This window comes from Peromyscus eremicus, chromosome 2, assembly GCF_949786415.1.
Source record: "Peromyscus eremicus chromosome 2, PerEre_H2_v1, whole genome shotgun sequence".
Lineage (NCBI taxonomy): Eukaryota > Metazoa > Chordata > Mammalia > Rodentia > Cricetidae > Peromyscus > Peromyscus eremicus.
Window position 1 is genome coordinate 141,091,837 of NC_081417.1, and position 13,997 is coordinate 141,105,833.

Sequence of the window (13,997 nt, forward strand, 5' to 3'; positions counted from 1 at the left end):
CTCACACCATCCAACATTCTGTGTGTCTACTTCCTTCTAGAACATTCCACAGGTGTGGACTGAGCACCAACTATGTGCCAGCTGTGTTCTAGTTGTTACTGTTCACCTCGCCTCTAGGACATAAGCGCCACGAAGCAGAGATTTTAATGTTTTGTTTATGGCTATGTTCCCAGCCCCTGGGCCTGTGCCCGGCACATAATAGCTGCTCAATAAATGTTTGTTGGATGACTGAATGAACTGAATGAAAGGCCATTTTAACATCAGCTAAATGGTTCTGCTTTGACATCAGCAGTCTTCTCCCATCTGCAGCCTCAGGGAGCTGGATGGAAGCAGGTACTGTAACACAGGTTACTGTGGGGCCTCGGACTCTCCATCTTGTTCCTTTGGTTTCTTCTGCAGGGTCCACCTGGCATGCGCGGCTCTCCAGGTCCTCCAGGCCCTATTGTAAGTACCTTTGATGTTCTGGTCTGTTTGAACAGCTCTCAGGAAGTCCTACCCACACACCGTTCTGCTGCCTTGTCCCTAAGAAGCCAGGCAGGGCACCCACTACACTCACCTTCCTGTCGTGAGAGCATCTTTTGGGACAGTGGTCCCCTGCCTGGAATGCCCTGCTCTGCCCCACTGCCTGTGGACCCACTTAGGGAAGGCCCTCGGGCACACATCTGGGCCCTGCCTCTTCCTCGCTGTATTTAATGCCACACTAGGGACCCAGGTAGCCCCCCAGCCAGCAAGGTGTATGGTTGCCCAGGCAGATCTCTCTACTTACCTTAAGGGCCTGGGATGGTGTCCTCCATCGTTCTGTGGGGCCATCTCTAGGGAAGTCTATGAAGCCCAGGCAGGGGGTCTCCACCCAGAATCCTCAGGGATGTTGGTGAAGCAAGAAAGATGTGACTAGACAAACAGGAAGTGCTGGCAGTGTGTTCTTTGGAGAAAAAAAAAATGGCTGGTGGAAGCCTTGGAACTACTCACCTGAGGGATGTTGGTGGTCAGGTGGTGGGGGAGGAGGGCAGGATCAAAAGGAACAGGCTTTTTACTCCACTGAAAGCAGACTTGGGGAGCCCTGGGAAGGGTATTCAGGCTGGGGAGGCTGCTGTTATTTGCCGGTGGAGGATCCCTTCTAGGGGAGCGGTGGCCATCTTCTGATAAGATTCCTTTCCAGTGACCTTGAAAAACTCCCAGGACCCCCCCCCCCCAAAGCTCCCAACTGCAGACTGTGCCTCCAGGCCACCCCAGGGTGACTGTTCTTGTGAGATATGACGTGCCTGTTTCTCCCACCAGGGCCCCCCAGGTTTTCCTGGTACTGTTGGCTCCCCCGGATTGCCTGTAAGAACCTAGCACCACTCCGCCTCCCCCTCCTGCCAGCCAGGTCTCTGTGGCTTCGTTTGTCCCCTCCTCCACATGTGCACCCTTCCTCCTGTGGTGCCCTGTCCTCCCCGCTCCGTGTTCTGGTGTTCTGTTCGTCGTCCCCTGCAGGCATGGTAGCTAACGACACAGGTTCCCTTAAGTCCTAGCGGCTTGGAGACCATCCCAGTCTCTCTCTGACTTCTTTCCATGCTCCCTCATCCTCTCCTCCAGCGTTCTCTCTCCCACCTTCTCACTCTCACCTCCCTGTTTCCCTCTTCCTCCAAGCCCATACGTCACTCCCCTTCTGCCCCCCAGGTCTCTTTTACCTTCTTCCTGGAAGCTGGGGCCTCTGTGAAGGAGCCCCTTTATCTCTCCCTCACTCTGGCCTCCCGCTTCCCACCACTGCCGTGTGGACCGAAGATTTGCTGAAAGTAGTTCTTGGGGCCCTGCCAGGCGCCTGGCTCTGTGCCCGGCAGAGATGCCAAAGCTTTAGGGCTTCACACTGCAGGCTGGCACAGGTTGGCTGCCCTGCTGCCTGGTAGGACTGTCCAGAGGCATCCTGGGGATTTACAGGCAGCCCTGCGTGCACCCTTCCCCGCAGCTAGAGGAAACCCATGGCCTCCTCTTCTTCCCTCTTCCTTGGCTCCCGGCCCAGGCTGCTCCAAGGCTGGGCATGCAATCCCAGCCAGTTGGGATTCTGGTGTTAGGGCCCTGCCCCTCTGTGCCCAGGGCCTTGGGCTCTCCCTTCTGCCAGGTGTCGTTAATTGCTCTGCCTTGTCGTCGTCGTTGTCACAGGTGTGTTTAAATCGCAACCCCCCACCCCCCACCCCCAGTGTTGCTGTCTCCTGGGTCACGGAAGCTAAACCTTCTGTCTGTTGGATTCGCGTTCCCGGGGCTGTTTCCTGCCCTCCCAGGCCTGGTGGTGGAGGCTCATGGACCAGGCAGGGCCTCTCCTTGTCGTATTTCCATCTGTCCCCATGTCTTCATCCCTGGCCGGGCCATGTCTGTTTCTGCTTGCTTGGGTGAAGGGGCCATCTGTCTGTCTAGCCATCTGTCTTGTGTCATGGAAAGGTCTGGGTGCCATTTCTAGAGGGCATGAGGGATAAGGGGGCAGAAAAGATGGTTGTGGTGGTGAGTTGGAGCTGTGGAGATGAGGGTGCGGAATGAGGGGCTTGGATTGTAATGGATGTCCCTCTCCATGTTACGGAGTGACATGGGATCGCTCTGGAGAGAGCCCTCTTGGGCCTGTCCCTTGCATCCCTGAAGATGGTGATTTGGGGCTTGGGTGGGAACTGGGGCAGGTAAGTACTGTGAGAACATCATTTGTGGGAGCCCCTGCCCTGACAGCCTCCCCCAAGAAGGAGGACGCATCTCTTAAAGGTGCATCCCAGACAGCCTCCGCAGTAGGGTATGACAGTGACAGCCACCTAGAAGGTGACTGTCAGTCACTCACATGGAGGGGTGTATCTCTGCTGCCGCTGCTGCCTGTCTGGAAGGTGCCTCTTGAAAGGACCCATACATTTGGATTTACACATTCACTCACCCTTCCAGAACACACTCACGACAGTCACTTTGCCAGGGACACTGGGCTGCCACTTGTGACCTTTGTCCAGAGTGCAAAGAGGCAGGCATGGAGCAGGGAAGAGTCGGGGCTAGATAGGATTATCTTCCTCTGCGGTTTCTCATGATTTTTCTCTCTCTAAGGGCCTTCAAGGAGAGCGAGGCCTCACGGGCCTGACAGGAGACAAGGGAGAGCCGGTAAGAAAGGGCCCCAGGAGCCCCGTGGAGCCGGCTAAGGGGTGGCCACTGGGTGGGAGACAGGGGGATGCTTTCGTTTGAACTCCTCAGTCACTCAGCCCTGATCCAGAAGGGCTGGGGGCTTTAAAAGAAAGGACTTCACATCCCTCGGAGCTGGATGTCCATGGGAACATGTACAGCTCCGGCTCCTATCTACCATTTCGGGGGTCCTCTCCTTTCCTCATCCTCTAGCACTGTGCACCCTCCTGCATGCCGGGCCCTCTCCACTTCATGCTGGGCCTCCTTTCCCACTCTGCTCCCAGGGCTCTGGTGAGCCTGGGGCTTGTCGCCTAGCCAAGAGAACCTGGACTTGGGAAATGGCCCAGAATAGTAACTGTACCTGGGGGGGGGGTTGCTGGGGTGGGGGATGGGCACCTGCTGGATAGCAGAGCCAGGTGTTCAGGCTGGGATCACACTCACACAGGCAAGGGATAACAGAAATGTTGAGGGCCGGTCCATCATCATGCCTACCTTTCTTTGCAGGGTCCACCAGGACAACCTGGCTACCCGGGTGCCATGGGACCCCCAGGACTGCCTGTGAGTAAGAGGACTGTGTCTCTGGGGGTACTGGAGGTACAGTCTGGTGGTGAGAACAGGGCCAGGCAGGGTGTCCCCCAACCACGTTCCCCCTTTCCCAATGTTCAGTCTCTGCCATGCCATCCATGCCATCCATGTTGACCTCCCCCCCCCCGCCCCCGCCAACACACACACACACACACACACACACACACACACACACACACACACACAGACACTCTGCTTTGGCTCCCTTGGTAATGTGGCTTGCCCCCACCATTGCAACGGAGGGGAGGGAGGGGCCACTCTCAGGACGCCCTGAGTCCCAGACTCAGAAAGAACTGAGGTTTGCTGCCCAAAGGGTTTTGAGAGAGTGAGGGAGACATCTGAGAGTTGCCACTCCTCACAAAGGCACCCTCCGGCCTTTCCAGTGTGGGCCACCGAGGTGCATGGGTGGGTGGCCCGCACTGGCTGTCGTCTCCCCCTCTAGTCCCCACTTTGGTGCCCCCAGCTTTCAGGTGCCCTCCTGGGCACCAGCTGCAGCCCCGCCTCTTGCGTTAGCACCGCCATGGGCGGGCCACAGAGCTGATTCTGCTGTCGTTTGTCAGGGCATCAAGGGAGAGCGAGGGTACACCGGCCCGGCGGGAGAGAAGGGAGAGTCGGTAAGTGGCGGCGGCCTGGGTATGGATGTGAGGGTCGGGGAAAGCCGCCTCGCCCCCAGCCACCTTCATCAACAGGGCTGGGGACTTTCCTGTGAGGAGGAGCCTGTGACCCCTGCTGCCCCTGCCCCGGAGCCACTCCAGCTGCGTCTCTGCACCAGCTGGTGGCTGCGGAGGCGGAGGCTGTGAGGAGATCCCAGCAGGCTTCTCGCAGAGAAGGCAACTGAGGAGGGGAAGGGCCCAGTCAGCTGGCCGAATTCCCCAGTCCTGCCAGATCAGGGCCAGGAGCCTTTTTTCTATTGAGGCCACCTTCATGGGGGTCCTAACACTGAAGAAAAGAGCTAGCACTTGAGGTCACAGGCTCCTGAGTGACATGACTCACCCAGTGTCCTGCAGCCAGCTAGGGAGTTGGTGGAGGAGCCTGGGCTGGAGCCCAAGTCCATCTGGTGAGGAACCTCAACCCTCATCTCTGGGACCCGCCAAGCTAGAGCTGGAGCCCTACCTCTCCCCCTCACAAATGTCAGCGAGGCCTCATGGGACTCTGCCAACACTGTCACACTTTTAATCTGCGACGAGACGGTCTCCTAGGCATGCTGCATGCTGCAAGTCCTTCTGAGAGCTCAGCGCCGAGCAAAGCAGGCCCCGTGTGCCTTGCCCTGCAGCGGGAAACTGCCAGAACATGAATAAATAGAAACAGATATGAGGAGAGCGGAGACCCCTGAGCGGGCAGAGTGGGGGTGGGGAGCGGGGCGGGAGTGTAGAAGGGAGAGAGGGGGTCTCAGGGAGGACTCTTAGAGCTGAGTTCCGAATGGGGGTGGAAGGAGCTCTGTGGGTCACGGGTGGGTCCTGGCCAGAACAGCTTGGAGCTCCGCATCGGTTCCGGAGGGGCTCAGGAAACACTGAAGGGCTGAGCGAGGGAACAGCAGTGCACGGGCCTGGGGTGTGACCCCACAGAGCCTGCTCAGGGAAGAGCAGTCTGGACTGAGCAAGACACAGCTGAGGGAAGAGGAGAGAGAAGAGAAGCCGGGAAGGGTGGTTGCTGACAGGTTACAGGATGCCTGTAAATCCAGCAGGAGTGGAGAGCACACGCCTCATTTATTAGGCAGAGGGGAGCCATGGAAGGCTTTTGAGCCAGAGTCGGAGCTGTGCCTAAGAAAGAGAGATCAGCTGCTTTTTGTTGGCTGGACTGGGCCAGGAGGTAGCAGGATTAATTAGCAGGCTGGTTCCAGGGAGCTGAGGGGCCCAGGCGGAGAGTCCTATCAGCTCAGAACACGCCCACGGCGGACCCTGCCCATCCCCAGGCCTCATTCCTCGTGTCTCTGAGTGACTGATTCTGCTCCTTTGAGTCCTCAGGGCCCACCAGGATCTGAAGGCCTTCCAGGTCCCCAAGGCCCAGCGGTGAGTGAGTGAGCGAGCAGGCCATGGAGAGGGGGAGGGGGAGGGAGCCTCCTGGCCCTCCCTGTGGCCTGAGGACTGGAAGATTGGGTTTCAGTTACGTTCTTCTCTATGGTGACAGGGTCCCCGAGGAGAGCGAGGCCCCCAAGGGAACTCTGGTGAGAAGGGTGACCAGGTGAGTGATGCCTGGGGGCGGGGCTGAAGGGCCTGGTCACTAGGTCTAGTTTTCCTACCATCTCCCACCTCCCGCCCACTGGCCCTCTCTGGAGTATGAGGGACAGAGCCTGGAGACTTGAGGTGGCCCCTCTTCTTCTTCTCTCCGCCCGAGTGGCCAGGCAGAGGGGTGACCTCCTCACTTCTTCCCCTAGGGATTTCAAGGCCAGCCAGGCTTTCCAGGCCCACCGGTGAGTAAAGACACAAAAGTTCCCTGTAATGTGGTCCCAATGGGAAGAGCAGGCCTGGCTAGTCCCCCTGGATGAAAATGAACCTGGGGAGGGGAGGCAAGAGATGGGAGGGTGGGAGGGGCCGTGTAGATGGCCACCGCAGATTCTGGGAGCCAGGCCTGAAGAGCGGGCCTTGTGGGTGGCCACAGAGGGCCAGACAGAGGGATGAAACGCACAGAGAAGGGAGATGAAGACCTATTTTTTATTTCTGCCTGCTTCTTTGTTGCTACAGGGTCCCCCAGGATTCCCAGGCAAGGCTGGAGCCCCTGGCCCACCTGGTCCCCAAGCAGAGAAGGTGAGTCGAAACCCACATCTGCCAGAAGCCCAGATCTGAGCCAGGAAGCTCTCCTGACCCTGTCAGGCCTTCAGAACATTCACAGACAACTCCGTTGCTCTAAGGCTGGGCTCAGCAACCAATGGCTCTGTGGGTGGCCCAGCACCCTCCTCTTGCCCCCCCCATCCCCCCCCCCCCCCGGGCAGCCTCTGAGTGTCCTGGGCTCCCATTTGCCAGGAGAGTGGTAAAAGCAGTGTGGAGCAGGAGGCCCAGGGGCGGTAGAGGTGGATAACTAGACTGTGACAGGCCAGCTCCGGCCAGTTCATTTCTCAAGAGAAAGCAGAGAGGGCAAGGAGCCAAGGGAAAGGAAGGGATCCCCCGAATGAGGGCATACCTGGAGGAGGAGTGCGCCTCTCTCCTGTGGCTATCTCCAAGGGCCCAGAGGACACAGGGGTCACCTGTGACTTTGTGATAAGATAGGGACAGCAGCCTTGGAGCGCCACACTGGTTGACTCCGAGACTGCCTTGATAGACTGGACACACAGCCCTGCTGTGGTTTGGAGAGGACATCCCTGGCCCTGCAGAGGGTGGGGTTCCCTTGTGTACTGGGTGGGAGCTGTCAGAGACCCCAAGCTTGATTTCTAAGCTTTGGAGGGAGGAGGGGGTCCACAGGGAGCTGTGATGTTCTGTAGTCTCTCTGGGAGCCTCTTTCCTCTGAAGCCACACATTAGCCTCTCACTGTGAGAAAAACAAGTAAGGAAAAACCAGTTGGGGGACCCCGAAAAGCAGGGAACCATCAGAGCCGAGATGAGCACCCCCTGTGAGAGAGGACACGTCCACTGTCCCAAGCCAGTACCCATCAGACATAGGCTCTATGGTAGATCTATGATGGCTGACAGCTCCCACTTATCCCTTCCCTGTGGAGTCCTCCTCAGGCTGATCATTGCAGAGAACCCCAAACTGCAGGCGGAGATGCTCCATCACAACGCTCAGTGGGGCTGACATTGGCTAGAACTGTGCTGACCCCTCCTGGTGGATGGTGGTATTGCAACACCCCTGGCTCTCCCCGCCTGCAGCTGTCTCTTCCCTTTCTGCAGGCGCTCCCCCCCCCCACCCCCCACCCCCATCCAGGGCACTGCCTCTCCCCTGCCCAGGGGAAGTAGCAACCTTTTCTTAAGCTTCTTACCTCCCAATCCACGGTCTGTTCTCACCACTGCCCTGCTTTGGGCCTTCAGTGGCTGCCCAGGGACTGTGGCTGTGTTTGCAGGCCATTTTACAGTCCCTGAGCCTTTTATTAGACAGAAGTTCATGTAAAAATCTCATATAATACAGACACAAGGGAAGATGCTCTGTTTAAGACCTGAAAGAAGGTTCTGGAGTCCTATCCTCTGGGCCAGAAACCTACTTCATGCTCCCAGCTTCTAGGCTCCCCTAACAACTCCCGAGACTCTTGAGATGTGATTTAAAAGGCACTGGTCTGCTTGACAAAGAGCAGCATGTTGTTCGGGGACCCTCCCAGTCAGGTGGCCACCTCCCCAGCCTCCTCTCCCGATCCTACTATAAGGGTCCCGACACCCAGGTCAGGCAGTCATGTGACCACGTCCAAATCTTTGTGTCCTAGGTTCCCTCTAGCCTCCTCCTGCCTCATCCCAGGCATTCCTCAGAGGTCACCATCTGGTGACACTTCTGTGACTTTTTCCCTGAGCCCTGGCCTCCATGAGCCTCTCCCCCTACCCTTGAGCTCTGCAGCCCCATCCTTGAAAAGCAGATGGAGAGGTGCAAAGCATTGACCCCGGCAGGCCTGTAGCACACGAGGGATAATGATCCCCTGGGGTACAGGAGTCTCACCACCCTCTTCACCTTGAGGTTCAAAGCCCACATACATGGCATGTCATTAGAGTGATATAAATTAAACACATCCACCCACCCACGTGCTGGCTCCTGAGAAGAGGCCAGTGTGAGAGAGTTCTATCTTTCTCCAAAGTGAGGAAAAGGGGGCTTCAGTCGATGAGGACGTGTGCTCTCAGGAAGACAGCAAGTGGAATATGTCAGGCCAAGACAAAATTTAGGGCTGGAGGCCAAATGCCTTGACTCCCAAGGGTCCCTAGTCCCCTGAGCCCTGATTTCATTGGGTGTTCTCGTTTCAGGGCAGTGAAGGGATTCGAGGACCATCAGGCTTACCTGGTTCCCCTGGGCCACCAGGCCCTCCCGGGATTCAGGTGAGTGTGTGCTCTCAGGGCCTAGTAGGTAGGAGGCATGTAGTACCTGTGTGAGTCTATGCATGTATGGGTAAGGATGTGAGCTGGGTAAGAGGTGGAGAGAGCCATGTGGGGCTGGGCCAGATTTCCAGAGATAGCATTCAGAAATGCCTTTCTCCTGTCTGCAGGGCCCTGCTGGGCTGGACGGACTGGATGGGAAGGATGGAAAGCCTGGTCTGAGGGTAAGATGGGGCTGTGTTTGTGTTTGTAGGGGGTAGGGCGGTGGGCAGAAGGAGCCCTCTCCTTCTCCTGATGAAGTGAGCTCAGAGTCACCCTTTCATCTCCTCCTGGGCTGCTTGCTCCTCCTCCGCCTGGCATCAGGCTCCCCAGGTCTCTCACTCCTTCTAATAGACTTAGCCAAGTTAGGCGAATTGGTCTTGGCAAAGACCAGATGGTGACAGAGATGCCATTTATATCCCAAAACTTGGGCAACTAGAGAAAGTAGGCTAGGTTCTGGGAAGCATCAGGCTGTAGCCATGACAGGCCTGAGCAGGCCTTGGTTGAGGTTTTTTTTTTTTTTTTTTCTGGGAAATCTGAGAGACGTGGGAACATCATGGTATACGGAGAACATCAAGGTTAAGTCCCATACTTAACCAAAAGAAAGAAAATGAAGGCCCCCAGAGGGGCTGGGACCCATTCACAGTCCCCAGCCAGTCAGAGGCTGAGCCAGGCCGAGTTCCCTCTGCCCCACATGATGTCCCCACCTGGGATGGGAGACACAGAGAAGCAGAGGTGGCAGGGAAGGAGTTGGGTCGAGGCTGGACCAGACGTTCTCAATGTTCCTTCTCTTTCCCTAGGGGGACCCAGGCCCCATTGGCCCTCCTGGACTCATGGGACCCCCGGTAAGTTGAGCTGCAGGAAGGAGCTGGGAGCTCTGAGCCTCCTCTCAGCTGTCCCCCCACCTCTAGGGCCTCACTCTGTGACGGCAACAGACGCCATTGCTTTGGCTTGAGCAGGAAGGTGTGGGGAGCATCTCAGATGGAGGTGAGAGGGACATCTCCCTGCATTTCCTTCCAGGGTTTCAAGGGGAAAACAGGGCATCCTGGCCTCCCTGGGCCCAAGGTAAGGGGGACTTCTGGACAGCGGGCTTCCCTGTTCTCTTCAGACATAGCAGCGCAACCTCGGTTGAGGGTGCCACCTGGCCCCTGGATGAGACGTTACTCCACCACCCCAGCTTCCTGAGGCCACTAGGGCCTGCCGAACTGGGTCAGGACTCTGCCACCCACCAGCCAAAGGGTGCCAGAGCCCCTCTGGTCAAAGCCATGACAAGGTGGCAGAGTCCCCTTGATCCAGGCTCAACATGGGGGTGGAGACACTAGGCTCCACTCTCCCTTCTCTCTTTTAGGGTGACTGTGGAAAACCAGGTCCCCCTGGTAGCAGCGGCCGGCCAGGTGCAGAGGTACGGACGGGGGGTTCTGGGCGTACCGCTGTCACACAGCCTTGGGCTCCTCTAAGTCCCACGCGGTAGACGCTTTCTTCCTCTCAGTGGCAAAGTGGCCGCCTTCTCTCCTGGCCTTCTGATGTGAAATTTTACCCCACACTGCACATCTTGATCCTTCTCCATCTTGAGAATTATAACGGGTCCCCTCCCTAGAAAGACAACTGGACAACTACCCAAAAGGCAGAAGCCCTGGAAGACTAGGGTCTAAAGTTCAGAGCTCTGTCCAGCCCTCTGGCCATTGCTCCATGCCACTACCCACAGCTCTGCTCAGCCCTCTCCTACCAAGCAGCCATACATATGCGGGTCAGTCGGTTTCTGTGTCACCTTTTTCTTTCTCTGACTCCGGCAGGGTGAGCCTGGTGCCATGGGACCCCAGGGACGACCAGGACCCCCAGGTCATCTTGTGAGTTCAACTGGTTTTGTCTCTGCTTCTATGAATAGAAAGCCACTGGGGGATGGGTAAGCTGGTAGTGCCCCAAGAGCTGTCCTAACCATGCAGAGATACGAGGGACTTTAGACTCATCTGATTCAGTGGTTTTTGCTTTTTGCCACTTTTGGGCTCCTCTGTGCACATTCACATTTGCTTATCAGACACAAAGTCATTCAGTTAGTCAATAAGCAATTATTGACCATCTGCTCTAAATCAGAGCCACAGCACAGAGCCAGTTAGACAAGGGCTCTTATCCCACAGGACTTCCCCACAGGCACAGGAAACAGGTGAATGAAAGGTTCAGGTGATGAGGTGATGTTACAGGGAAGAACTGGGAGGGAGGTAGCTTTAGGGCAGCAGTTCTCAACCTGTGGGTTGAGATATCAGATATCCTGTGTATCAGACTCATTACAATTCATAACAGTAGCAAAATGACAGTTATAAAGCCGCAGTAAAAGAATTGTATGGTTGAGGGTCACCCCAACATGAGGAACTGTATTAAAGGGTCACAGCATTAGGGAGGTTGAGAACCACTGCTTTAGGGGAACCTTTGCTGAAGAAGTGACTGAGCTGAGGCCTGAATGAAGGATCCAGCTATTGAGTAGCCTTGGAGAAGGGACATGAATACACAGAGAACCAAAAGCAGCCAGGAGCTTGATGTGTCTGAGGGACCTCAAGACCATCATACTGGGTGTGGGGGTAGCTTGAGGACTGCATGTGGCCCCCTAAAAGCTGAGCTTTGAAAAAGATACCTCAGGATTGGGTTCAGGAGCCTGTGGCAGGGCATCTTCAGGGAAGGGCTGGTAAGTGACAGGTGGGTGGATGGGTGACGGGAAGGGAGAGGGAACAGAGGGCTTAGGAGATCTGACTTCGAGGTGGAGGGCTTGTTCCCTTGGCCTGACACAAGGGAGGACTGAGTGGTAGAAAGAGAGGAACCAGGAAGTTCAGCTGGGCAACTGGGTAGGCAGGTGGTGTTTTTGCTATTAGGGTGAATTGGAGAGCGCGTTTATTAAGCAGTATTGCATTTCCCATCTACTTTTCTCATCGGTGACACAAATGACTGCGAATTGGTGCCTTTGATCAGTGTGACAGCATCATGCCTATTGATAGGGCTCCAGAGAAAGCGAATCCAGTGGTGGGCTAGTATAACCTGGCTGTATAATTTTCAGGAGGCATTTGGGAACATTGAAAGTAGTTCATGACAAAAAAAAAAAAAAAAAAAAAAAAAAAAAAGGAACTCTCAGGTCCCCATTTTTATATATCTCAAGGAGTTCAGAGGCTCTGTTCTGGAGACTCCAGGTCTGCTCCAGCCCCCTACACATTAATTATCAAGAGTCGTACACTAAATGATGGCCCTGGTAGAGATTCCTGGGGTGGGGGCCTGTGGATGAGGACCTACTGGGCTCCTCCTGACATTGCTATGTCCAGCTCTAGTCCCCTGCTATGTGCTGGTCCCAGTCATGAGCATTCCCACCCTAGGAGTCGTATAGGTGCCATGGCACCAGAATGTTCTGGGAAGGGGTGAGGAGGAATGTGCTCTGGGAAGGAGCTGAGTGCTCTTGGGTTCAGAGAAGGTATCGCTCTGATGAGGGAGGTGACCTCTGGACTGTGGACATTTCAGATACAGCCCCAGCAGTGTCAGGAGGGGACATCCCTGGGGGTTAAAGTGTCATGGCTCCCCAGAATGTGGGGTTACAGAGCTTTCCCATGTGGATATTGGGTCAGCCTTTTTTTTTTTTTTTTTTTTTTTTGGTGTTTTTTGAGACAGGGTTTCTCTGTGTAGTTTTGGTTCCTGGATCTCGCTCTGTAGCCCAGGCTGGCCTTGAACTCGCAGAGATCCTCCTGGCTCTGCCTCCTGAGTGCTGGGATTAAAGGCGTGCATCACCACCGCCTGGCATGGGTCAGCCTTTTTGTTCTGCCCCCAAAGATCTCCCCCTTCTAGGATATGGTGAAGGGCTTTGGAGATAGCTGGAGTTCCTTCTGTGGCTCTGGGGGGTGGAGGACATGGTCTCTGGTCCATATGGTCCCTGCCCTTTACCTCTGCTGTGTAGACCCTGGCTGCTGACTTTTTCTCCTCCACAGAACAATCAGATGCTGGGCTACCTTTAGGAAGCACAGGGGCGCGGGAGGTACCCAGGCTGGTAGTTCACTCTCTCCTGCCTTTGGCCTCTGCACCTCACAAGCCTAGGTGCACCAGTCAGTGGGCACTGGGCACAAGGGTCCTGTGTATTCAGCCCCTCCTACCTCTGCTCTGGAACCAGAGCTCCTGGTAGAAGTTCAAGTGTAAGATCAGAAAGGAAGGATGGATTCCAGGAAGAGAACAAAGCGAATCCAGTATAGGAATGTTCCTGCTGCTGCCCACACCCCCTCCAGCCTGGGCCTTTTGGTAAAGCCCTTACCCTGTCTTCACTCCCCTCTCCTTAGGGGCCACAGGGGCCTCCAGGCCAGCCAGGTCCACCTGGGATCTCCACTATGGTGAGTGACTTTCTTCTGTGTCTGCCCTCAAGGACTATTGCCTTTTCTGCTGTGGGCTCCTTCCAGACAAAGGCAAAGGGGTAGAGAATGCTTTTGTCCCCTCCTTCTCAGCATCAGCCTCTCACTTGTCCTAAAGTTCTCTCTTCTGGGGTGAGGCCAAGGGTGGCTCAAGGCCATCCTAGGGCCACACCATCGGTTCAGGCCTGCCATCTGCCCTTGTGGGGCCTGGCCCCTGGAGCATGGGGGTGGGGAGGGGTCTGCCTCTGGCTTTGTAGACTCTGCTTCTCCTTTTCTCCACTGACCTTCGTCCTATTTTTAGGGCCTGAAAGGAGACCGGGGAGTCCCTGGAGAAAGGGGCTTGGCGGGCCTCCCAGGCCAGCCTGGCACACCCGGACACCCTGGCCCTCCGGTAAGACCTCACATCTTATAGCCCAGCTCAGGGGAGAGGATTTGGCTTTGCACAGCACACCTAGGGTCTCTAGGGACAGAGAGGGTATTAGCATGGCAGGGCAGCAGCATGGGACCTGTGTCTAGGGATTGTATTGTATTCAGAAAGACAAGCCCCGCAAGCCAGCACCCAGCCAGCTGCACACAAGGGCACTGCCTCTGAGGATACATCATCCACCTGATGCGGATCCCTTGACGAGGTGCCAGAAAGAGAAGGCTTGGTCCATGTGTTGGCCCTGCCCCTGCCCCTGCCTCTCTCCCTGCCCCTGTGGAGCTTGTCAGTAACCACAAAAAGTCTTTGAAAATGTCAGGAACCAGAAATACTGTGCTATTACTGTAACTTTCTGAGCTCCTCAGAAGCCAGACTTGATCTCAGCCCGTTTAGCATTCAGAGTGATGCTATATTGGTCACTGACTGTGCCGGAGTGAGCCTTCACTTAGGTTGGTGGCGTTTTGTCTTAATATGCTCTGCAACACTATTTGGAGGTCCAGTTGTCCCCAAGCTCTCAGGAAAGGAA

General features: G+C 56.0%; 1 protein-coding gene and 1 long non-coding RNA gene across 2 annotated transcripts in view; one reads left to right on the forward strand and one right to left on the reverse strand.

Annotated features, from left to right (window-relative positions):
• Positions 1-13,997, forward strand: part of Col16a1 (collagen type XVI alpha 1 chain) — a 52,818-nt gene that overhangs the window by 33,330 nt on the left and 5,491 nt on the right. The window contains exons 49-65 of the mRNA XM_059255044.1: positions 400-444; positions 1,279-1,323; positions 3,049-3,102; positions 3,625-3,678; positions 4,266-4,319; positions 5,670-5,714; positions 5,833-5,886; positions 6,080-6,115; positions 6,387-6,449; positions 8,576-8,647; positions 8,815-8,868; positions 9,484-9,528; positions 9,704-9,748; positions 10,032-10,085; positions 10,477-10,530; positions 12,982-13,032; positions 13,352-13,441. Coding sequence (XP_059111027.1) covers positions 400-444; positions 1,279-1,323; positions 3,049-3,102; positions 3,625-3,678; positions 4,266-4,319; positions 5,670-5,714; positions 5,833-5,886; positions 6,080-6,115; positions 6,387-6,449; positions 8,576-8,647; positions 8,815-8,868; positions 9,484-9,528; positions 9,704-9,748; positions 10,032-10,085; positions 10,477-10,530; positions 12,982-13,032; positions 13,352-13,441 — 915 coding nt within the window. The remainder of the gene's footprint in view (positions 1-399; positions 445-1,278; positions 1,324-3,048; positions 3,103-3,624; positions 3,679-4,265; positions 4,320-5,669; positions 5,715-5,832; positions 5,887-6,079; positions 6,116-6,386; positions 6,450-8,575; positions 8,648-8,814; positions 8,869-9,483; positions 9,529-9,703; positions 9,749-10,031; positions 10,086-10,476; positions 10,531-12,981; positions 13,033-13,351; positions 13,442-13,997) is intronic.
• Positions 195-1,780, reverse strand: LOC131904101 (uncharacterized). Its single transcript, XR_009377675.1, has 3 exons — positions 1,671-1,780; positions 767-922; positions 195-439 (listed from the first exon to the last, which is right to left on the reverse strand). It is a non-coding gene; the product is annotated as an uncharacterized LOC131904101 (long non-coding RNA).